The following is a 24216-nucleotide window of genomic DNA, read 5'->3' on the forward strand; positions in this document are numbered from 1 at the left end:
AACATCCACAACATCTTGTGATAATTATCTCACTAACAACTACGGTGTCTAATTTAAAATTTCAGATTCTCTGATACCATATCCAGGCAATCAGGCAGAACAAGCTTCATTTTTGTCATATAATTTAAAAACTGCAATTGCAGTGCGTAATACTATCCTTATTTTGTTGCAGCGGCTATCCCGCATTCTGAAGCGGACTTCAGTAAATGTACAAAAATTGTACATTTTTACCATAAAATCCACTCCACACCGCCAACTGTTCTCTTGGTGGCAAGAGGCTACCAGATGTTTTCTAGAGTAATTATTATGTTGATTATAGCCTTTAATGGCACAGCGATACTGCGTGTTTACTCCCAATGCCCAATAGTTATAGGACTCAAAGAGAAATATAATCCTTCAATTATATCCCGTAAACAATGAGGGAAAACAGAGTCTAAAAATTTGCATGTCATGCTGCAGCTGTACAGAACCTTAGTTAGGCCACATTTGGAATATTGCATACAATTCTGGCCGTCACACTACCAGAAGGATTTGTAGCATTTGGAGAGGGTAGAGAAGAGGTTTACCAGGATATTGCCTGGTCTGAAGGGTATTAGCTATGTGGAGAGGTTGGATAAATTCAGATTGTTTTCATTGGAATGATGTAGGTTGAGGCAGGGGGGGCAGGGGTTGATGGAGGTTTACAAAATTATGAGTGGCATCGACAGGGTGTATAGTCGGATGCTTTTTCCCAGGGTGGAAAGGCCAATTACGAGGGCACATAGGTTTAAGGTGTGAGGAGCAACTTGCAATGGAGGATATGTGTGAGGAAAGTTTTTTTTACACAGAGGGTAGGATGCCTGGAACTCGCTGCCGGAGGAGGTGGTGGAAGCAGGGCATCTGGTGCCCGTTTCACGACGGCAGCGAGCAGGTGTGTTTGCTGCCATGTTGAAACGGGCGTGAAGGCTCGGCCCATCGGCCTCGGAGAATCGCCGCTCGGCGTAAAAAACGGCGAGCGGCGATTCGTGGGGGGGAGAATAGCGGGAGGGCGTGAAAAATGTCGGGTGGCCCTCCCGCTATTCTCCCACCCGGCGTGGGGGGCGGAGAATCACGCCCAGTATGTGTGAAGTCTGAGAGCTTTTTGTTTAGACTGGATCATTTAAAAAAAAAATTTACAGTACCCAATTCATTTTTTCCAATTAAGGGGCAATTTAGCATGGCCAATTCATCTAGCCTGCACATCTTTGGGTTGTGGGGGTGAAACCCACGTAAACACGGGGAGAATGTACAAACTCCACACGGACAGTGACCCAGAGCCCGGATCGAACCTGTGACCTCGGCGCCATGAGGCTGCTGTGCTAATCACTGCGCCACCTTGCTGCCCTGACTGGATCTTTTTCAACCTCTGGTGCCTGTATTAGAGGAACATTTTTACCATAGAAACAGCTGGCACCACTCAGACATTGAAATGCAAGGGTTCCTCAGTGAGGACCTGCTCGCAGCCACAGTTCTATGGATAGACGTGATGACCCACTGGGGAGCTCACGGCCCTTTGTAATCTGCGGGTGGTCAGGGACATGCCTGGCACCATGGCAGTGACAACATCGCTGTGCCAAGGGGTGGTGCCTGAAGGGGGCAAACCCATAGTGCGGTGTCACACACTTTGGGAGGGGCGAGAAGCCAACAATTGGGAAGGGGGAGGGCCTGTGGGTTATTCAGAGATCGGGGCGCGATTGAAAAACGGCATCCCGATCTCTGAGGATCTGGTCAAGCCAGCTTCTGCAGGCCCCCACGGTGTGAATCACCCCTGCTCCAAAAAAACTTGGAAGTGTGGGTGGATTGCGATCTGAGTCACACCGATGCCCGGAGTAGATTTTTCATTGTTTCTGATTTAGTGCTTTCTTGTATCTCTTTGTCCTCAGAGCATATATTAAACACGCAAAAAGTTAGGGTGTTGACAGAAGTTACATAACGTTTCCACTGCTAATAGTAGGTGTACGCTTACAGTTTTGATTTGCCCGCCATACCCGATGGCCAGCATAGCACTCGGCAGGCTTCAGGGCAGCTGAGCATCCAAAATAATGCACCCAGTTTGAATGTGACACTATTGCAAGTGTCGGGAATATTGCTCAGCTGTATGAGCTAGCAGAAAGCATCATGATGCCTGTAAGTAACCTGTAATTAGGGTGCTTGAAGGATGGTTGAAGTCTTTAACTGGGTGTTGCCAGAGCTGCCAAAGATTTCCAACTTGGCTCGAAAGCCACTGTTATGAGCTTCTTGCAGACAACATAATTGAAACAGTGCTGTGCTAATTATGTAGAGAATGGCAGCTACAATTTGAAGAGCGTGATGTAAATTAACAAAGGCTGAACTTAATTGGTAAAATGATCACTTTTTACTTCCCTTGGAAGGTGTCAAATTGAACACAAAATACATTTGAGCCAGCAGGAGAATCTGGCAGTTTTTAACACCTTAACTTTTTTAGAGGGTGCTGTTTGGAATTAAAGAAGTATCAGCTGTGGTGGCAGCACTCTCGCCTCTGAGTCGAGAAGGTTGTAGGTTCAAGTACTACTCTGGTAAGGGCAGCACGGTGGCGCAGTGGGTTAGCCCTGCTGCCTCACGGCGCCAAGGTCCCAGGTTTGATCCCGGCTCTGGTTCACTGTCCGTGTGGAGTTTGCACATTCTCCCCGTGTCTGCATGGGTTTCGGCCCCACAACCCAAAGATGTGCAGGGTAGGTCAATTGGCCACATTAAATTGCCCCTTAATTGGAGAAAATGAATTGGGTATTCTAAATTTATTTTTTAAAAGTACTACTCCGGTATGTGAGCATAAAAACATTCAAGGCTGCTAATCCCGTGCAGCGCTGAGAGAGTGTTGCAGCACTAGAGATGCCTTTTTTGAAATTAAATGTTAAATTGAGGCCCCGTCAGCCCTCTCAGGTGAACACGAAAGACGCCAGAGAAAGGGCTGATTTTTACCTCTCAGAAGCAGATTATTTGGTTATTGCTACATTGTGTGGCAGCTTGCTGTACGCAAATTAGCTGTGGCATTTGCATTTCTGATCCACTACCGATCAGGGAAGATGATGCTTGACAAATGTCATTGAATTTTTTTGAAGAGGTGACTAAAGTAGTGGACAGGAGAATGCTTATGGATGTTATTTAGATGGTGTGACGATTGGAGGACTTTAGGAATATTGGCTTCTAAATAGTTAGACAAGTTGAGAGTTAAAAGCCTGGAGATACAGTAGTGGGCGCGATTCTCTGCTCCGATGGCAGAGTGTCGACGCCGGTGTCAAAACGGGAATGTTGCACTCCGCGGTCGGCGCCCATTCCGGGACCCCATTCTCCGGCGTACAAGGGGGCTAGCAGGGGCGCGGCGGAAAGCTCAGAGCAGCGTCGGAGACCCGGCGCCACGTAATCGCCATGGCGCACATAAGGCGGCGCGAGCGCGCAATCCGCCGATAGAGTAACATGGCGCCACGCCGAGCAGCGCCCTGGTTCACAGATCACGACCTGGAGATGCTCCTGGACGCCCTCGAGGAGAGGAGGGGGCGTCTGTACTTGGACCCGGCCAGAGTGTCCCAGCCATCGTGGCCCGGCGTCTGTGGAGGCAGGTGGGCGCGGCCGTCAGTGCCATTGCGGTGACACCCAGGACTGGCGAGCAGTGTCGCAAAAAGCTCAACGGCCTACTGAGGGCAGCCAGGGTGAGTACCCAGCAATGTGCCAATGGCACCAACCCCCCTACCCCCCACATGTGTGACACCCACCCCCTCCCCAGGGGGGGCGATACAACCACAGCCGTGACCCACATGGCTGCAGCCACCCATGCAAGCCGCATAGGCCGTGTGCACCCATGCCAACATAGATCCAACAGCATGCATCGAACCGCCTAACAGTGACAGGGTGGTGAACTCCCTGAGCTCCATGGCTGCGAACGTCCAGACCTGGGTCAATACCAGCACAGGCCTCCAGGACTGGCAGCGCCAGGTGATGGTGGTGCCCCGGGTGCTGGATCCGCTCACACACCCATCCCATGGAGAGCCCTGGGGGCCACTTGGGCACCCTGAGGGAGGAGGAGGTGCTGGGGCCCGTTCCGGGTCCCTCTGCAGGGGGGTGTCCCTGAACCCTGCGCCATCTCAAACTCCTCTCCCTGGTGCATCTGGTGGGCTGTGAGCAAAACAGGGTGGCACCACACCACTCTAATTGCCCAAGGTGCAGCCTGGCCCATCCAGGCCGGGCAGCCCCTGGAAATGGCCGCCAAAGGGGACCCTAGTCACAGGGCAGGAATCACCGGAGTCCGCCTCCAGTTCTGATGTACCATCTGGGGAAGCACCGAGACGTAGTCATAGGGCCCGTAAGGCCAGAAAGGTAGACACTGATGAGTAAGTTGGCACGGGTGCAGGGCACAGAATAGTTAAATGGGCTAGGGCACATGTACAGGACAGGATGTCTGATATTAAACACATTCCACATGTGATATTTACCAGGAACTTTCGGAGGCGGAGGAAACTCCGCTGGAGGAGCTTAAGGGCAAGTGAGAGGACAAGCTAGGTGGAGAGATAGAGGCGGGTCTATGGGCGGATGCCCTAAGCAGGGTTAATGTATCCTCATCATGCGCCAGGCTAAGCCTGATTCAATTTAACGTAGTCCACCGGGGGCACATGACAGTGGTTAGGATGAGTAAGTTCATCAGGTTTGAGGACAGGTGTGCGAGGTCCGTGGGAAGCCCAGCCAATCATGTTTTGGGCATGCCCGAAGCTCAGAGGGTTTTGGCAGGGTTTTGCTAAGACAATGTCTACGGTACTAAAAGCATGGGTGATCCGGAGTCTGGAGATAGCAATCTTTGGAGTGTCGGAAGATCCGGGAGTTCAGGGGGCGGAAGAGACAGCGTCTTGGCCCTTGCCTCCCTGGTACCCCGGAGACGGATCTTATTAATGTGGAGGGACTCGAAGGCCCCGAGTGTAGAGACCTGGGTTAGTGACATGGCTGGGTTTCTCAGTCTCGAGAAAATAAGGCTTGCCATAAGAGGGTCAATGTTAGGGTTCTCCCGGAGGTGACAGCCGTTCACCGACTTCCTCAGGGAAAATTAAAATGTCAGCAGATCCAGTATTCCGGGGGGGCGGGATTGTTGTTGTATGGTTGAGGTGCGTGAAGATTGGGCTGGGGAGGGGATGTTTATTTTACCATGTTGATGTTGATGTCATTGTTTATGTTACTGTTATTAAAATTTTCAAATACCTTAATACAATATTATTATTAAACACATTCCACACCTATGACATATGAGTGGGATAGCTTCATCTTGGTTTCCGACAAAGCTCGGCACAACATCGAGGGCCCAAGGGCCTGTTCTGTGCTGTACTGTTCTATGCAGCACGGTAGCATTGTGGATAGCACAATTGCTTCACAGCTCCAGTGTCCCAGGTTCAATTCCAGCTTGGGTCACTGTCTGTGCGGAGTCTGCACGTCCTCCCCGTGTGTCTGCGTGGGTTTCCTCCGGGTGCTCCGGTTTCCTCCCACAGTCCAAAGATGTGCAGGTTAGGTGGATTGTCCATGTTAAATTGCCCTTAGTGTTGGGTGGGGTTACTGGGTTATGGGGATAGGGTGGAGGTGTTGACCTTGGGTAGGGTGCTCTTTCCAAGAGCCGGTGCAGACTCGATGGGCCGAATGGCCTCCTTCTGTACTGTAAATTCTATGATATCTATGATGGCGGGGCTGAACGATTGGGACAGTATAAAGGAGTCATGCACACTGCCAGGGTACCTGGCGTAGACGTGCAGGATCGTCATCCTGTGGTCACAGACCACCTGCATGTTCATTGAATATGTACCCTTCCTGTTCAAGCACATGGTCCTTTCATCCGAGGTGGGCCGCATGGCGATGTGCACTCCATCGATCGCCCGCTGCACCATGGTATCCGGACAACAGGGGCGAACCCCGCTGCGCGGGCATCCTGGTGGGCGTGGTCCACAGGGAACTGTATGTACCGGTCCGCGATGTCGTACAGGGCATTGGTGACGGCCCGGATGCACCTGTGCCCCGATGGCTGGGAGACTAATCCTTACTCGGCAACTGAAACAACCCCGTTGCGAAGAGGTTGAGGGCGACCGTCACCTTGACGGCCACCGGGAGGGCATGTCCACCCCTGGTGCCACTCGATGCCAGGTGTGCTATCAGGTGGCAGATGTGGGCGATGGTCTCCCGGCTCATCCGGAGTCGTCACCTGCACGCCCTGTCTGGGAGGTCCTCGAAGGACATGCGGGGCCGGTACACACGTTGTCGTATCAGACGCCTCCGTGGCCGTGGCACACCTTCCTCCTCGTTATCCCGGTGCTGTGGCTCCTGCACGGCGTGGTGCTCCTCCTGCGCCTCTCGCGCGTGAAGCCCTGCCGCCTGGGCGCCTTGCACGTGCCCCACTGCAGCCCGCTGCTCTACAGTAGGCTCAGCCACCTCCCTGTCACGCCCGTGCTCCAGCTCCCACTGGGCCTCATGCAGGGCAGCAGCCTCCGCCACGGCGGCCAACAACGCTGGAAAATGGCTGAACATTGTACGATCTGTAGGGGGTGGCAGTAGACAGGGTTTCAGCATTGGTATACCCCCCTCCCCAACCAGGTGCCATGGGCTACATGGCCGGCCCGGTTGCCAGCACGTGCCCCAACCCTGCCCCCTTGGTGCCCTGAGATCTGTTGGTCGTCCCCCCCTGCCAGGGCCACCACCGTCTGGTGGCACCGCCCTCACCGGGGGGCTGCTGTGTGTGCAGCCCTGGACCTACCCACTGGTGGGTGCCACCAGTTGGGTGGGGGGGTCGAGCACACATCAGGAAGGACGGGCCGCCTGCGCCGCGACAACGAACGGGTTTGCTGGACAACCGCGTGTCCGCCATCATGGCATCTGGCCGTTGGATCCGCCCTGCCACGGACATGGCCGCCTTTGTCGCCCCCACCACTCCCATCACCCCGGCAGCAGATGTGTGGGACCACCCCAGCCCCGGCAGTGGATGTGTGGGACCACCCCCCCCCCCCCCCCCCCCCCCCCACACCGCCTGCGGACATGGCCAAGCCGCTCCCCCTCCCGGGGTCCCCACCCCAATGCCTCCAACCCCCCGAAGGGATTCCAATCGGAGCCTAATCTGATCTATAAAGCAGGTATTTTACTCTATGCCCTGCTAACTTTAAGATGGATTAAGAGCAGTAAGTTTCTTTTTTTATTGTTTAATGGGAAATTGTGTAGTTGTGTTAAGGGATATTTGGAATGTGAAGTTAAAAGTTTAATATTGTATTTATTTATTTTTTACTTTTAAAAACATTTTCTTCCAATTAAGGGGCAATTTAGCATGGCCAATCCACCTACCCTGCACATCTTTGGGTTGTGGGAGTGAGACAGACACAGGGAGAATGTGCAAACTCCACACGGACAGTGACCCGGGGCCGGGATCGAACCTGGGTCCTCAATATTGTATTTATAATAAAGTTTTGTTTTAGAAATACCAGGCAACAGAGAGTAGAGATAATGGATAATTACTCTAATTGGCAGGATGTGATTAGTAGTGTACCACAGGGATCTATGTTGAGGCCTCAATTATTCATGTTATTGATTAACAACTTGGATAATGGCACAGAAAGTCCTATGTCCAAATTGCGGATGATACAATGCTAGGCGGAATTGTAGGCAGCCTAGATGACAGCATAAAATCACAAGGAGACATTGACAAACTGGGTGAATGGACAAAATTGTGGCAGATGGAATTCAGTGTAAGCAAGTGTGTGGTTATCCATTTTGGACTAAAAAAGGATCGAGCAGAGTACTTTCTACATGGAAAGAGGATGGGTACAGAGACTGGGGGGTTCAGGTGTATAGATCTTCAAAATGCTTACGAACAAGTGCGGAAAATAATCAAAAAGGCTAACAGAATGCTGGCCTTTATATCTGGAGGATTGGAATATAAAGACACAAGGGTTATCCTGCAGCTTAACAAAACCCTGGTTAGGCTCCACTCGGAGTCACGGTGAGCAGTTCTGGGCACCACACCTTAGGAAGGATATTTTGGCCGTGGAGGGAGTGCAACGTAGGTTTACAAAACTGATACCTGAACTACTGGGGTTAAGTTACATGGAGAGATTAGACAGATTAGGCCCAATTTCACCAGAATTTAGACGGTGATCTGATCGAAGTCTTCAAGATATTAACAGGGTAGATAAAGATAAACTATGTCCACTGGTTGGAAACGCTAAAACTAGGCAGCATAGTCCAAAAATTAGGGCTAGACCGTTGAGGGCGGATGTTTGGAAGAATTTATTCACTCAAAGAGTGGTAGAGGTTTGGAACTCTCTCACACAAACAGCAGTTGAAGCTGGAACAGTTGTTAACTTTAAATCTGAGATAGAATTTTATTAGACAAAGATATTAAGGGATACGGGTCAAAGGCAGGTATATGGGGTTAAAGGGCAGCACGGTGGCCTTGTGGTTAGCACAACCGCCTCACGGCGCCGAGGTCCCAGGTTCGATCCCGGCTCTGGGTCACTGTCCGTGTGGAGTTTGCACATTCTCCCCGTGTCTGCGTGGGTTTCATCCCCACAACCCAAAAATGTGCAGAGAAGGTGGATTGGCCACGCTAAATTGCCCCTTAATTGGAAAAAATAATTGGCTAATCTAAATTTTTTAAAAAAGGTATATGGGGTTAGGCCACAGCTCAGCCATGATTGGATTGGATTGGATTTGTTTATTGTCACGTGTACCGAGGTACAGTGAAAAGTATTTTTCTGCAAGCAACTCAACAGATCATTCAGTACATGGAAGAAAAGGGAATTAAACAAAATTCAAGAAAATACATGAGAATACATAATAGGGCAACACAAGATATACAATGTAACTACATAAGGATTGGCATCGGATGAAGCATACAGGGTGTAGTGTTTATGAGGTCAGTCAATAGAGGGTCATTTAGGAGTCTGGTGACAGTGGGGAAGAAGCTGTTTTTGAGTCTGTTCGTGCGTGTTCTCAGACTTCTGTATCTCCTGCCCGATGGAAGAAGTTGGAAGAGTGAGGAAGCCGGGTGGGAGGGATCCTTGATTATGCTGCCCGCTTTCCCCAGGCAGCGGGAGCTGTAGGTGGAGTCCATGGATGGGAGGCAGGTTTGTGTGATGGACTGGGCAGTATTCACGACTCTCTGAAGTTCCTTGCGGTCCTGGGCTGAGCTGTTGCCATACCAGGCTGTGATGCAGCCCGATAGGATGCTTTCCATGGTCTTTCTTCTTTCTGATGTCCTTGAATGGAAGTCAGGATCGAGGGGCTGAATGACTGACTCCTGTTCCTGTGTTCATTCCTATGTAAGGCGCTTTGGGATATCCTGGTCATGAAAGTCGCTATGTAAATGCAAGTGTTTCATTCTTTAAAACTGCAGCATTCTTGTGTTTCTTCAATAGTTCAACCTGTGTGATTGAGGATTTTTTCCCATCCGGGATACTAATGGGCTTTATAATAGCTTGTACTGAGTTGCATTGCCATTGGGTACAGTTATTCACGCTGGTGATGAATTCTTTGCTGATACAACTATGTAATTAGTATTACAGCTACAATATGGGGGATGGTAATTTTATTTTAACATTCAGTACATCCTAGTGAAGTGTGAACTAGTGGGTAAACACAGCTGTTTCTGTCTGAATAAATGGAGCACTTAAACTGCTATAACCGACAGTTTTGAAACTTGCGTCAATGCAAATGATCATTTCATTCAATTTTTAGCACTTAATTCCCACTTTTCTGTACTATTTATGTTGCTTTAAATCATTGAATAGCACAGTCTATTAATGCAAAAAAATTATTGATTGAGCAGAAGACAACAATTGCTGGTCCAGTCTAAAGTGTTAATCCAGCTTCTGTTACAGGCAGACTTGCTGACATGCACATTCCGTTTTTGCGTCGTACATTTTGTCACGGTATTTGTTATTTATGGATTTTGTTTTGAAGATATTCCATTAGGAAAGGGACATGCACAAACGGAAGAAGACTCTCCCTGTGGCTACAAGTAAGTGTCAGCTTTCCTTCTCCACCCCCCTCCCGAGAATTGTCATTTTTCACCACAGAACCCGATAGAAAGGTTACAGTGCAGAAAGAGGCCATTCAGCCCATCATCTGCCCCAACCAAAAAAGGAAACTAGCCGTTCATTTTGATCCCACTTTCCAGCACCTGGTCCGTAGTCTTGCAGGTCCCAGCACTTCAGATACAGATCTTGGTGCTTTTCTTTTAAATTTAGAGTACCCAATTCATTTTTTCCAATTAAGGGTCAATTCAGCGTGGCCAATCCACCTACCTTGCACATCTTTTGGGTTGTGGGGGTGAAACCCATGCAGACACGGGGATAATGTGCAAACTCCACATGGACAATGGACCCAGAGCCGGGATCGAACCTGGGACCTCGGCGCCGTGAGGTAGCAGTGCTAACCACTGCGCCACCGTGCTGCCTATCTTGGTGCCTTTTAAATGAGTTGAGCGCTTCACCCTCAACCACCAATTTAGGCAGTGAATCCCTGATGCTCTCTACCCTCCAGGTGAAAATACTTTTTCCCGTGTCCCCTCTAATCCTTCTACCAATCGCCTTCAATCTAAATTGCCCTTTAGTACCCAAAGGGTGTACATGTTCGGTGGGGTTATGGGGAGAAGGAAGGGAGTGGGCATGAATAGGGTGCTCTTTCAGAGGGTCGGTGCGGACTCAATGGGCCGAATGGCCTCCTCTGTACTGTATGGATTCCATGGATACACCTGGATCGTCCAGATTGGTCAAGTGCATCAAATTCCAGAAAGATATCAATGGGTTGGTTCCTGGTAATTGACCCGTCAGCTAGGGGGCAAAGGATTTTTCCTGTCTAGGCCCCGCATCATTCTGTACACCTCAATTAGGTCACAACAGAGTACCCAATTAATTGTTTCCAATTAAGGGGCAATTTAGCGTGGCCAATCCACCTAACCTGCACATCTTTGGGTTGTGGGGGTGAAACCCACGTGTACATGGGGAGAATACGCAAACTCCACACAGACAGTGACCCAGGGCCGGGATTTGAACCCGGGTCCTCGGTGCCGCAGTCCCAGTGCTAACCACTGCGTCACCAGAGCTGTAATTCTTCAGGCCTGGCAACATTCTTCTAAATGTCCATTGTACTCTCTCCGTTCTTCCTGTAATCCTGTGACCAGAACTGCACACAGAAGTCCAGCTGTGGCCGAACCAGCCTTTTATACAGTTCCATTATTACATCCCTGCTTTTGTATTCAATACCTCGCGCAATAAAGGAAATAACCTTGTCCACCTGTCCTGCCACCTTTAAGGACCTGTGGACATGCTCTCCAATGTCTCCCACTTCCTCAACACCTCTCGAAACCTTCCCGTTTATTCAGTATTCCCTTGCCTTGTCTGCCATCCCCAAATGCATTGCTTCACACTTTTCCGGATTGAGTTCCATTTCTCTGCCCCTGAACCAAACCATTGATATCTTTCTGGAATTTGATGCACTTGACCAATCTGGACGATCCAGGTGTATCCATGGAATCCATACAGTACAGAGGAGGCCATTCGGCCCATTGAGTCCGCACCGACCCTCTGAAAGAGCACCCTATTCATGCCCACTCCCCGTCTTCTCCCCATAACCCCACCGAACATGTACACCCTTTGGGTACTAAAGGGCAATTTAGCATGGCCAATCCACCTAACCTAACCAGTGAATAAGTTAGTGCCAGATTTACTAGTTCCCTTGATGCTCTCCTGCCCCAAGTACCTGGACAGTTTGTGTTCTTAACCACGTCGGTTTTGTTTTTCTGCGAATTTCCCGGTTGACACTTTTAAACTAAATCTCTATTTTGAGGACACCCTTCAGTCAATTTGCACAGCGTTTTTACATTCTGAGTGTGGTGAGCATTTCCTTGGGAATAACTTTGTTTTTGACTGATGTAGAAGTGGATGGCACATTGTTACCTGTTGTAAAGAAGGTAAGAAAGAAAAATGTGCAGCCTGGTGAGGAACAGAACACAGACACGATCGAAACAGAATGCAAGACCATGACAGAAGAACAGGAAACGGAGGACATTACAATGAAACCTGCCGAGGAGGAAGAACTAGCAAGCGGAAGTCTCAGCGTGGAACATGCTGAGAAAAGGTGAAGGAATTTTCCGTGTGATCTCTCACCTTGTATATTGATTTAATGCGGGAAGCCACACAATCGAAATAACAAGGAACTAGGGATGGCTAATCACTGGGACATTGTAAGCTGTTCTGCTTCTGAGTACTTGTGAGGAAATACAACACGTTTTATCTTAGGCATAGGTTGATATTATACCAGCGAGGATAATGGAACAAAAGGCAGCTGCTGTGTAGAAAAGCCTTACTTTAGCATACCAACACAACCAGCGTCTGCCACCTAGAATACTGTCCTTTGTTTTGATCCCTGAATTGCTAATCTGAAAACAAATATATTAGTGATGCAGTTTTTTTTTAAGTTGTCACTTGACCGTAGAATCATGTAAATCCAACTCTTTTGCTTGATAATGAGACATCTCACAACTGAGAGCAGCTTCCAATTATTCCAACAGACCCCCCCCCCCCCCCCCCCCCCCTTCACACCACGTATCACTAAATGGGGCGAAATAAATGGTTGGTTAGGATGTGCTGAATCTTAGCACTGTGGTTAACACTCTTGCTTTACAACGGCAGGGACCCGGGTTCGATTCCAGCTTGGGTCACTGTCTGTGTGGAGTATGCATGTTCTCCCCGTGTCTGCATGGGTTTCCTCTGGGTGCGCCGGTTTCCTCCCCAAGTGCCGAAAGACGTGCTGTCAGGTGAATTGCACATTCTAAATTCTCCCTCAGTGTACCCGAACAGGTGCCGGAGTGTGACAACTAGGGGCTTTTCACAGTATTTCATTGCAGTGTTAATGTAAGCCTACTTGTGACACTAATAAAGTTTATTATTATTACTACTACCAATGGCTCTTGTTAGCTGTGTAATAGTTGGTCCCTTTCCCACACACTTGTGTCTTGTCTAGAAAAAGAGGATTAATGCTGGTGAAAGGCTGGCTGAATGTATAATTACAGATTTCAGTCCAGCTTCTTCTGCTGTGTATTTGTCAAATGATCCACATGCTCTTCTGTTTTCCTTCTTGTCTTAGAACTGGTAAGGTTGAGCAAGAGATAGAAGGAAAATGCTACAGAGAAAATAGATCCCAGGATGGAGAACATTTCTTGTTTCCACTTTCTCAGGTTTGTTGGTGAACCGCATGGGTTTGAGCGTAGTAATTTTTCACAGGATTTCAGTTTATTTGACTCCATTGAGCCTGGTCTCAAATTACTCTTGTGTCTTAACAGTACGGCACGGTGGTGCAGTGGTCGGCACAGCTTCCTCTTCATGCCAGGGGCCCGGGTTCAATTCCGGCCTCAGGTGACTGTGTTGAGTTTGCACCTTCTCCCCGTGTCTGCGTGGGTTTCCTCCAGGGGCTCTGGTTTCCTCCCACAGCCCAAAGATGTGCAGGTTAGGTGGGGTTACGGGGATAGGGCGGAGTGTGGACCAAGGTAGGGTAGACCCTTTCAGAGGATCGGTGCAGACTCAAAGGGCCGAATGGCCTCCTGTACTGTAGGGATTCTATGGACCCTTTTAAAAAAAGGAATAGATCTTACTTCTGCAAGGTTATCTGTGTCTACACTGAAGGGGGAATTTAGCGTGGCCAATCCACCTACCCTGCACATCTTTGGGTTGTGGGGGTGAGACCCATGCAGACATAGGGAGAATGTGCAAACTCCACACGGACAGTGACCCAGAGCCGGGTTTGAACCCAGGTTCTTGGTGCCGTGAGGCAGCAGTGCTAGCCACTGTGCTGCCCTGATCCAAATAATTTTAACCATGATGAAACATATCCTGTTCATGAGCTGGTTTTGGAGACTTGACAGCATGGATCAAGCCTCCTTTGGACAAATAAATGCATCCTCGCAACTTTCCTCAGTCATTTACAGAATTGTAAAGTGTACTTTTATTCAGGTAGTGTGGTGGCCTAGTGGTTAGCACAGCTGCCTCACGACGCTGAGGTCCCAGGTTCGATCCCGGCTCTGGGTCACTGTCCGTGTGGAGTTTGCACATTCTCCCAGTGTCTGCGTGGGTTTCACCCCCACAACCCAAAAATATGCAGAGTAGGTGGATTGGCCACACTAAATTGCCCCTTAATTGGAAAAAATAATTGGGTAACCTAAAAAAAATTTTAAGTATACTTTTATTCCCCTAACTTTCCATGATTTGGCTGTCGTTATTGCTCGAGTTATTGTCGATCATAATAAATCGGAGCAGGACTAGGCCAAAAGGCTATTGAGCCTGGTCTGATTGGGGTTTTAACTCCACTCTCCTCCCTGTCCCCCATAAACCTTGACTCCTTTGTAGATCTGATGTGGAGATGCCGGCGTTGGACTGGGGTGAGCACAGTAAGAAGTCTTACAACACCAAGTTAAAGTCCAACAGGTTTGTTTCAAACACAAGCTTTCGGAGCGCAGCTCCTTCCTGTAGATCAAATTTTTTCCAACTCAGCCTTGTAGAATGGCCCAGCCTCCACTGCTCTCTGGAAAGAGAATTCCAATTAATGACCCCCTGAGAGAAGAAATTCCCTCTCAGCTCAATGTTAAATGGGAGACCCATTGGAAACGGGGCTGCCCTCGTTCTAGATTACCCCACAAGAGGAAACATCCTCTCAACATCTACCTTGTGAAGCCCACTCAGAATTGTAGAGGAAGGGCGATATTTCCCTTCAAAGGTTAAATTTAATTTAAAAAGCCTAAAAAGGAGCATCGGTAGAAAATGACGATGACCTTTCAGTCTGTTTCTGCTGTTACTTTGATGTTGCCGTTGGGTGGAAAGTTTCTCCATTCCCCAGCACTAACATTTCTCTCTTTGAAAGCACACCAGTCACAAAAATAACAAACAAAAGATTGCCCACTTTTTGGATTCCTTATCCAACTCCACCCTAGCTGAGAAAATAATCACTTTCAAAAGAACTATCTTAAACCCCAGGTGCAGAGCTACACGATTGAATTGTCGGTTTGCGATGTGGGTGCTTGTTCAGCTTGTCACACTTGTATTTCTGGGCATTAGAACCAGGGATTGAAGGGACGTTGTTGCTATATTAGCACACTCTAAATTCTGTCAATAGTTCAGAGGGAACGCTTTGCTCCATGTATCTTCTGGGTGCGCTCCTGTCCACGTTCGCACTGCAGTGAGTTGCTACTTAGTGACACCAATATCTCAGTCAAGCAGGTTAAATGTAGGCAAAATAATTGTTTGGCTGATGTTGTCTGCATTAATATCAAATGTTTCATTCTGTAGAATGCAACTTTTAAAAAAAAACCATCTCTCAACATTCCAGTTTTGTTTGACCTATTTTCCTACTTTGACCTGATAGAATTCACTGGGAAAATATGTTCCTGTCTTTCCAAAGCCGAAAAACCGACTTTCCCGCAGTAACCTTGTGAGGCAGGATATGGAGATCACAGACAAAGAGGTAATATGTTGCAGTCGTGTCATGCTGCTGCAGTACAATAATTACTGCATTATCACAGGTATTTTTTGCTCTCAAGTTATTTTAAAGAACAACCGTGTAAATTACGTCAGTGTCTATATCACCAGAGCCAAAATCCAGGCGTTAGTCTCCAGCATCCATTTGTGCACAGTCTCCAACAGGTGTTCTAGCATAGCTGTTGGAAGATTTTCTCTCTTATTGCCTGCGGGACATTAACTAATAAGCTGATTGGAGCATGCCTTCCATTGCCTTGGTTGATAGCAGAATATCAGAGTCTTACCTGGTCTGCGTGGCTTGTCATCATTGCAGGCAGCATGCTTACCAGCCAATGGGCCACTATACAATCTTCCGAATGCTCCAATAATCAGCTATCGCTCCATAACTTGGCACACGGTATGTTGCAACACTGCCTTGCCATAGACTCTTATGTTTTTTCTATAGTTTGCAGCATCTACTGCAGGAGGGAACTCTTCAGCCTGTATTTTATAATGGTGATATTCCTGTAAATTGCATATTTTTATATAGTGTGTACATGTGCTCCTTTTACACACAGTCAACAAACTGCTCACTCACTTCTACTTCAGAAGCTCCATAACATACATTGAAAATCACCCTGTATACCAGCTATGTATGTAAGTAAATGTAAGCAATCAGACTTAAACAAGTTCTCACTTAATTTTTTTGTGTGTTTTATTACTTAAGATCTTAAGGAACAGTGAAGTGGAAGGCGACAAAAATCCTCAGGACGTGGATCTTGAAATTTCAGGATGTTGCCTTCCTGCTGGCGAGCACCAAGTACATATGTCGCAGCAATCACCCGAACAGACTGCCTGTACCGCAACACCAAGTCAACCGCCCGCAGAGGAGTCAGGGAAAGAGCAGAAAGAGACTGAGGCAGCTGGGCGTTGTGTTGAAGGAAGGGGCGATGGTGATGTGGCGCTTTCAGATGCACAAATGGGGGCAGACATGCGGCCCGTTGGCCATGAGGCAGAGGAGCTGACTTGCCCTTCGGACCAAAGAAATTCTGACATCACCGAAGTGGAGAATGAAAGCAACAGACTAGACCAGCACCTGTTTGAAATGGACGTGCTTTGCAGGACTCCAATTCCAATAGCTCACAGCACTCCAGATGAACAGCCACTAACTCAGTCAGAATGTACAAGACGGAGTTTTTCTAAAGACGAGCCCAACTTTGAGCTTCCGCGTAATTCTCTTTACCAGGAACAGACTGGCGTTGTGCCAGTCGCTCACGAGGAATTGGCCCTCTGCCAAGGTGCAGCCAGGGAATACACAATAGCAATCAATAAGGATGTTGATGGGACTGAAGACAGATGCGCTCTTCCAGCTGAGGTTTACAAGAACTCCAGCTGCAGAGAGAAGACTGATAATCTTGTAGTAGTCAGTGAAGAGGTAACTGGAAGTGAGGGCAACAGGCAAGAACTGGCTGTCCCAATGAATTTAACCACAGATGGACCTGCGCAGAATGATCTGAAAGACGAGACCTGTTCACAGCCCACTGGCCTCTTGTGTTCCGGCACCCTCCACCATTCACTTGAAAGTAATGCTGCGATCCATGTAAAGAACACCTTTAATTCCCAAGCCGATACAATGGATAGACATAAAAATGCAAGTGAGGAACTGCAGGAGGTACCCAGCTGCGAGGCTGAGTTAAGCGTCGCTATGAGAAATGACAGTGTTCTGCAAGACGTTGATGCTTGCCAAAAGAATGGTGACTGGTCTGACCTGAGTGGCCCTAACAACTCTTGGACCGCAGTGACTATTGCCAAAGCTCTCCACAAAGACTTAGATGGCCATCAAGCTGGACCTCAACCACAGCCCAGCCAACGCTTTCCAGGTGATAAAACAACAGAGATTGATTGCGAGACTCTGCCTGAGCACCGAGGTGAAATGGAGACAGAAAATCAGAAAATTACCCAGAATCTCTGTAAAAGCTTTCATGACCAAGCAGTTCCCAGAGAGAGGTGCAATTCTACAAATTGCAGCAATGCTGGTGAGGAAACAAAGCAGCTGATCCAAGAGGTATTGAATAATAGTCATAGCAACAGCCTGTTAACAGCTAACGTGACAGAACAGGAGCATCATTCTGCTGCACAAAGTGCAGGACCGGGAGGGCAATGTGTTAGACAACGGCCAGCTGAGCGTTCTGAAGCTCCGTCACTTAACACAATGCTCCTTCGCTCACAAACCAATATGCTTTCAGCAAACAGGGCCGTTGACATGTCTGAGAGCACTTGGGCTTTTAAGGTGCATGGTGGAAGCAGCAGTGGTGCAGAACCTCCACTTGGCCGGCAAAGTGGCATCACCGGATCGCAAGGGCTGGAAATCACAGAAAAAGAGCTACCCGTTATAGGCCTCAACCCTTCACAACAAACTACCCATTCAAGCAAGAATGAAGACCTTCTTCCCGGTGAGGTCAATGTCCCTCAGATGCTTTTTGATAGTAATTGCAATCGAGGAGTTATAAAGGACAACAAAGGATTAGACAGTAAAATGAGACTGGACATTAGCAATGAGCTAAGCTCCAGCATGTTTTTATCGTTGGGTAACGCAGACTTCCAAATTGAAACCAATTTGAGCAACATCAGTGAAGAAAAAGACAACGTAGATTTTGGTAGAAGAGAGAGTCAATGTAAGACCGGGATTAAAAGAATGAGAGACGATGTTACTCTACTTTCGCTGTTACCAAGCACTGGAATGGAATACTGTATTGTTGGGTGTCAGCATGAAGATAAAGCGAAGAAAGCGATTCAAGCTGGAGGGAGCATATCTATGGGCATAGAATGTGGGCGCGTGAACATCAGCAATAATCAGGAGCCAGCCTTAAAAGAACAATCTGCCCAGCCTTCAATGGGTCACATTGCAGAGAGGGGAAGTTCAAATGAAAGCAGTACTTTTGACGAAACAGGTTTCCCTGTGGAAAAGATGGATATGGAACTGGGTTCGGAGATGTCCGGAGATGCGGACACGTTACCCAAAACTGGTGCAACTCGAGCGGCCGTTCCAGTGGCCTTTCCTCTATACCAGCCACCTGAAGATTTCACAAAAGGTCGCGGGTGTCTTTCAGCTGTATTTCCAGCTGCAGGAAATGAAACGCGAGGTCATTGTTCTGACGGCCGTGACGTTAACACAGAAACTGATCGCTGTGGCACATTAAAAGAATGTCACTGGACAAGTAGCGTTGTGAGTGAAACCAATGGCTGCAGGGTTTCCGTGGTGGATGCGGGCTCCTCCAGTAAGGAACAGGAGATTCAATGTCGAACAGCAACTCAGAGCGCAAACCAAGGGAACAAAAGTGAACAAAAACCATTCCCTTATACAAAGAGCAAGGTACGGGTGTTTTTATTAACAAGGGTTGAAAGCAAATGTTCAACCGAGAAACGTTACTGACATCTGTTTTTAACCAGTAGAATTGCATATACCAACCTCGGGACTTCAGAATAAAATGTATTGGGGGAATGGTTTCTCTGATTCCAAAGCTTGTGACATGGTAATTGTCTTGATGAAGATTTCTATCTTCTTTATTTCTAGCATAAACCTATTCAAAAAGAAAAGGGAAAGTTGCATTTATTTAGAAACACTGACCAAGGGAAATAGTCACCAGGCTGTTTACGATGCTGCTGCACAAACTGACCAGAGTAATTCCTCCCTCAATTTTTAGTGGGGTGAATTGCCTCGTTGTGTGTTGGTTCCCAACTCCTGACCTCCTGCTGTCGGGGGCTTTTCCATTTTTCCTGTGCCAAATATCACTGGCTCAGCTTGGTGGCACCGTTGCCTCTGAATTCAAAGACATCGGGTACAAACTCCGTTGCAGCACATAATCTGAAGAAGGCGGAGAATTCAGTCGAACCGTAGCCTCTTAAAGAGCTTCGGTTGAGACTCAAAACTGAGGCGCCTTCCTGAAAATGAAAATCGCTTATTGTCACGAGTAGGCTTCAATGAAGTTACTGTGAAAAGCCCCTAGTCGCCACATTCCGGCGCCTGTCCGGGGAGGCTGGTACGGGAATCGAACCGTGCTGCTGGCCTGCTTGGTCTGCTTTAAAAGCCAGCGATTTAGCCTTGTGAGCTAAACCAGCCCCTAAGCTAAACCAGCCCCTAAGCTAAACCAGCCCCTGAGCTAAACCAGCCCCTAAGCTAAACCAGCCCCTGAGCTAAACCAGCCCCTGGTGATTCAGGTGGGAAGGAAAGATTCCGCGGCACAGTTTCAAGTGATGCATGTTGTCCTGACCCAACATTTCTCCCCCAGATAACATCATAAAAACAGAGTAACCGGCTATTCATTTCATTTCTGTTTGTGGAGCCTTTTTGTGGGCAAAACCAACGATTGTGTTTACTCTTAACTGTAGAATGTAATCCATGTACATGGCGAGTTTGCTCAGTGGACATTAACACATCCCAAATCCAATTGGGCCAGTTTTGGTTATCGTCCATTAAAATGGTTGTACTGGTTACAGCACATTGTTACAAAATAACTCTCGTCAGCACAGAATGTAAAAATGTTAACCATGATCAGTCAGTAAATCCTTGATTGCCTATTGGAGAGGTTTCGACATTTCACTTATCTTTTCATGCCTCTTGTTTTAGGTACTGACCAAACTCACTCACGACGAGGTACAACCAGGTAATTAAACATCAACGTTTTTTGACATAATCATGTTTTAATGGCAGAAGTATTATTTCCACTATTTAAATTAAGGAGTATAGTTTTATTTATCTGTTTTGTATGAGTTATTTTAGCTTCATTTACCTTTTTCCTTTGGAACCTTCCGTGCCAAATATATATATTTAAAATATAATCTTTATTGTCACAAGTAGGTTTACAGTAACACTGCAATGAAGTTACTGTGAAAAGCCCCTAGTCGCTACATTCCGGCGCCTGTTCGGATTCACAGAGGGAGGATTCCGAATGTCCAATTCACCTAACAGCACGTCTTTCGGGACTTGTGGGAGGAAACCGGAGCACCTGGAGGAAACCCATGCAGACATGGGGAGAACGTGCAGACTTCGCACAGACAGTAACCCAAGCTGGGAATCGAACCTGGGATCTGGCGTTGTGAAGCAACAGTGCTAACCACTGTGCTACCGCGTTGCCCATCTTGAAATCATTCTTGAAAGAGCACATTAGGGTTGGAGAATTGTTCGAAGTGAAATTGCCCCAGAGTGACTGGCTGCCTTCATTTTACATTCTCTTTCTATGGTTAAGTCCTTAAGGGTGGCACGGTGGCACAGTGGTTAGCACTGCAGCCTCCCGGCACCGAGGACCCAGGTTCGATCCCAGCCCCAGGTCACCTTCCATGTGGAGTTTGCACATTCTCCCCTGCAACCCAAAGATGTGCAGGGTAGGTGGATTGGCTGCGCTTAATTGCCCCTTAATTGGAAATAAAGATTTGGGTATTCTAAATTTATTTTTACAATGTCCTCGGCTGCCGCACAGCAGAGAGCCTGAGATCAGGAACTGGACGGCAGAAAGTAATCTTGTTGTACCACCGGGTACTTCTATAGCAAGTAGCTTTAGGTTTTGATTTGTTTCATGTCTACTCAGTAAATCCCTTGGCACTGCTCATTGATCCTTTGGGAAGCAGCCAATTGGATTTGGGGCTTCTGTCAGTGTTAAACTGGAACTGGTTGCTAGGGGATACTTAAAGACTATGACAGGCTGGCCTCACTGACTTACCATCCTTTTTTCCAGTCTGGAAACATTTCTATACCGTTTGGCTTTTCATCGTAACAGGGTGGTCGAAATTGAGAATTTGCTGTGTGAAGCGTTTCAGGCACAGATCTCACTCGCTGTTGCGCAGCCTGTTCATGAACGACTTTTAGTTTCTGCGCCCCCCCCACAAACGAATAAAGCGAACACTTCCTGCCACCTAAAGATCCCTGAAGCTGCATTCTGTAAAAATCACAACTTTCATTTAATGATGCATCATGTTGATCTCTTAAGTTTTGAATGCAATTTAGCTCATTTATATGTAACTGGTGTTTGGCACAAATCTAATAAATAAGTTTGAAGCGATTCATCATAGAGATGGAGGGAGGTAGGGAGGCGCGGTGGCACAGTGGTTAGCACTGCTGCCTCACGGCGCCGAGGACCTGGGTTCAATCCCGGCTCTGGGTCACTGTCCGTGAGGAGTTTGCACATTCTCCCCGTGTCTGTGTGGGTTTTGCCCCCACAACCCAAAGATGTGCAGGTTAGGTGGATTGGCCATGCTAAATTGCCCCTTAATTGGAAAAAATTAATTGGGTACACTAAATTTATTTTAAAAAGCATGTTCCCATGAGCTTAGGTGTATGGAACATTGTGACCTCTGAACTTGCAAATGATTGGTAAGCTGTTGTAATTAGCAACTAAACCAGTTGTGTCTTCCCCGTAGATAACAAAGATTGTGAATTACAGCTCATGAAATCGACATTAGAAAGCAAGGCTGTGACGGACCTTTCACCAGTCAATGCCCCTCCGGAGGATAATGCTCATTTTGCATCTGAGCTCGAAGATCTGCATTTAAGGTATCAATGGTTTGTAATGAATACTGGATTCATTAGATACTGGATGCTGAGACCTTGGGTGGGATAGTCAGGCCCTTCCCAACAGCAAGACGTTCTGGCCCCGCCAAAGGCCTCACCCCCTGCGCGGTGGGTTCCCCGGCAGCAGGACGGGCAAGTTGCACAAAACGGCGTAGACGCCAGCGGGAGCGGACGATCCCGTGAGCAGCCAATGGTGAGAGGCCTTTGCCGCCAAAAAGCAGGCCACGGAAGAAGGGGTGGTGGGTAGAGAGAAAAACCTGCCCCGCTATCTTTCATCTCTGGGACGTGGGTTTAAACTCAATCTTGGGCATTTAAAAATAATTTAGTGCACCCAATTCATTTTTTCCAATTAAGGGGCAATTTAGCATGGCCAGTCCACCTACCCTGCGCATTTTTGGGTTGTGGGGGTGAGACCCACGCAAACACAGGGAGAATGTGCAAACCCCACACGGACACAGTGACCCAGAGCTGGGGTCGAACCCGGGATCTTGGTGCCGTGAGGTAGTAATGGCTGGTTCAGCTCACTGGGCTAAATTGCTGGCTTTTAAAGCAGACCAAGGCAGGCCAGCAGCACGGTTCGATTCCCGTACCAGCCTCCCCGGACAGGCGCCGGAATGTGGCGACTAGGGGCTTTTCACAGTAACTTCATTGAAGCCTACTCGTGACAATAAGCGATTTTCATTTCATTTCATAATGCTAACCACTGCACCACTGTGCTGCCCTTACCCCATCTGGACCATAAGGATCTATTGTGTAATGAGCTTGATGTACTCAATACAATTCCTAGCTGCCATCAACATTGGGTACTAAACTGTGCCTCTGTCTATGTTAGTTGGTTCTAAATTGGAATTTTGTTTTATAAACTTAGGGTACCCAATTATTTTTTTCCCAATTATGGTCAATTTAGCGAGGCCAATTCACCTGTGTCACCCCTCACCCCCTCTGGGAGACTCCCAGAATCTGGCACATCATAATTGAAGGTTCTTTTGTTTACTGCCTCCATAGATAGTTCAGGCAGTGCCCTATTGCCCCCCCTTCCCGCCATCAACACCCCGACTCCCTCCCTCCTCACCTCCTCTTTTCCCCTCTCTCCCCAGCACCCCCCTTTCCTTTCCCTTCTGTTGGTACAGAGGCAAGGGTATCTGGTCTCTCCAGCGCAAAGTTTAGTGCTTGTACCGTTTCTTTTTTTGTACAACTGTGTTGTGAACTGTTTTAATAATCAGAGTATCCTACCCCCTCCTCCCCGTACGTTGGTACTGAAGGGAGGGTACCCTGTTTCTCCAACGCAAAATTAGTGTTTGTACCGTTTGGCCTTGTATACATTTTTTTACTGTTTTAATAACAAGATATGGCCAATTCACCTAGCCTGCACATCTTTGGGTTGTGGGGGTGAGACCCACGCAAACACGGGGAAAATGTCAAATTGGAATCTTATTTATAGCTACCACTGGATAACTGGTAACTATGGACAAATGGATACCTATCACACTAGGAAAGCAAGGCCAGTTGGTGTGAGCAGTTGCTGTAGCCTACCTACAGCTCAGAGTGCTCAGTAATGACTTTGATGCTGGATGTGGAAAACTGGCATGTTACAGGTCCAAGGCACTCATTGAAAAGATTTCATTGTTTTCTATTATTCCCCAAACCTCAGCGTCTCAAGCTTCGGGCTATGGTAAGGTTTCTGGATTTGTTTTCAATGGAGCTGAAGTTATGCCATGTTTAATCATATTTAATACGTAAATGGGTGGTAAGTGGCATTTAGAAAGAGGCCCGGGGTTAGAGTGTCTTGAGCTTCATTTTCACTGCAGCAGACGAGTTTTGAACTGATCCCAGTTAAAATTGGGGACCGCAGATGGATCTCAGGCAGGAAACAGGCAGTCAGCGGCTGAAAGTTACCCCCGAGGTGTACCGGTTATTTGAGTGTTTCCATAACAACATCGTCTACAGTCAATCTGTCCTTCATATGGTTGCAGTGAATCCGATTGGCAGGCCTTTTCTCCTTCTGCAGAAGAAGAGGAAGACGCTACACATGTTGTCTGCGGGCTCATTAATGAACTTTCCAAAATAAAGTGAGTAATCACTCGGCCTAACCCTAACCTCCCCACCCCGAATCATTTCTGTGCACTGAAAAGGTTTACGGTATTTTTGATGACTGTT

The 24216-nt window shown here is 47.8% G+C and overlaps 1 protein-coding gene across 1 annotated transcript in view; it reads left to right on the forward strand.

Annotated features, from left to right (window-relative positions):
* Positions 1-24216, forward strand: part of LOC119957152 — a 32942-nt gene that overhangs the window by 3492 nt on the left and 5234 nt on the right. The window contains exons 2-9 of the mRNA XM_038784923.1: positions 9949-10006; positions 11925-12126; positions 13135-13225; positions 15403-15501; positions 16222-18867; positions 20122-20158; positions 21909-22041; positions 24033-24128. Coding sequence (XP_038640851.1) covers positions 9970-10006; positions 11925-12126; positions 13135-13225; positions 15403-15501; positions 16222-18867; positions 20122-20158; positions 21909-22041; positions 24033-24128 — 3341 coding nt within the window. The 5' untranslated portion in view covers positions 9949-9969. The remainder of the gene's footprint in view (positions 1-9948; positions 10007-11924; positions 12127-13134; positions 13226-15402; positions 15502-16221; positions 18868-20121; positions 20159-21908; positions 22042-24032; positions 24129-24216) is intronic.

The sequence above is a fragment of the Scyliorhinus canicula genome, chromosome 25, assembly GCF_902713615.1.
Source record: "Scyliorhinus canicula chromosome 25, sScyCan1.1, whole genome shotgun sequence".
Lineage (NCBI taxonomy): Eukaryota > Metazoa > Chordata > Chondrichthyes > Carcharhiniformes > Scyliorhinidae > Scyliorhinus > Scyliorhinus canicula.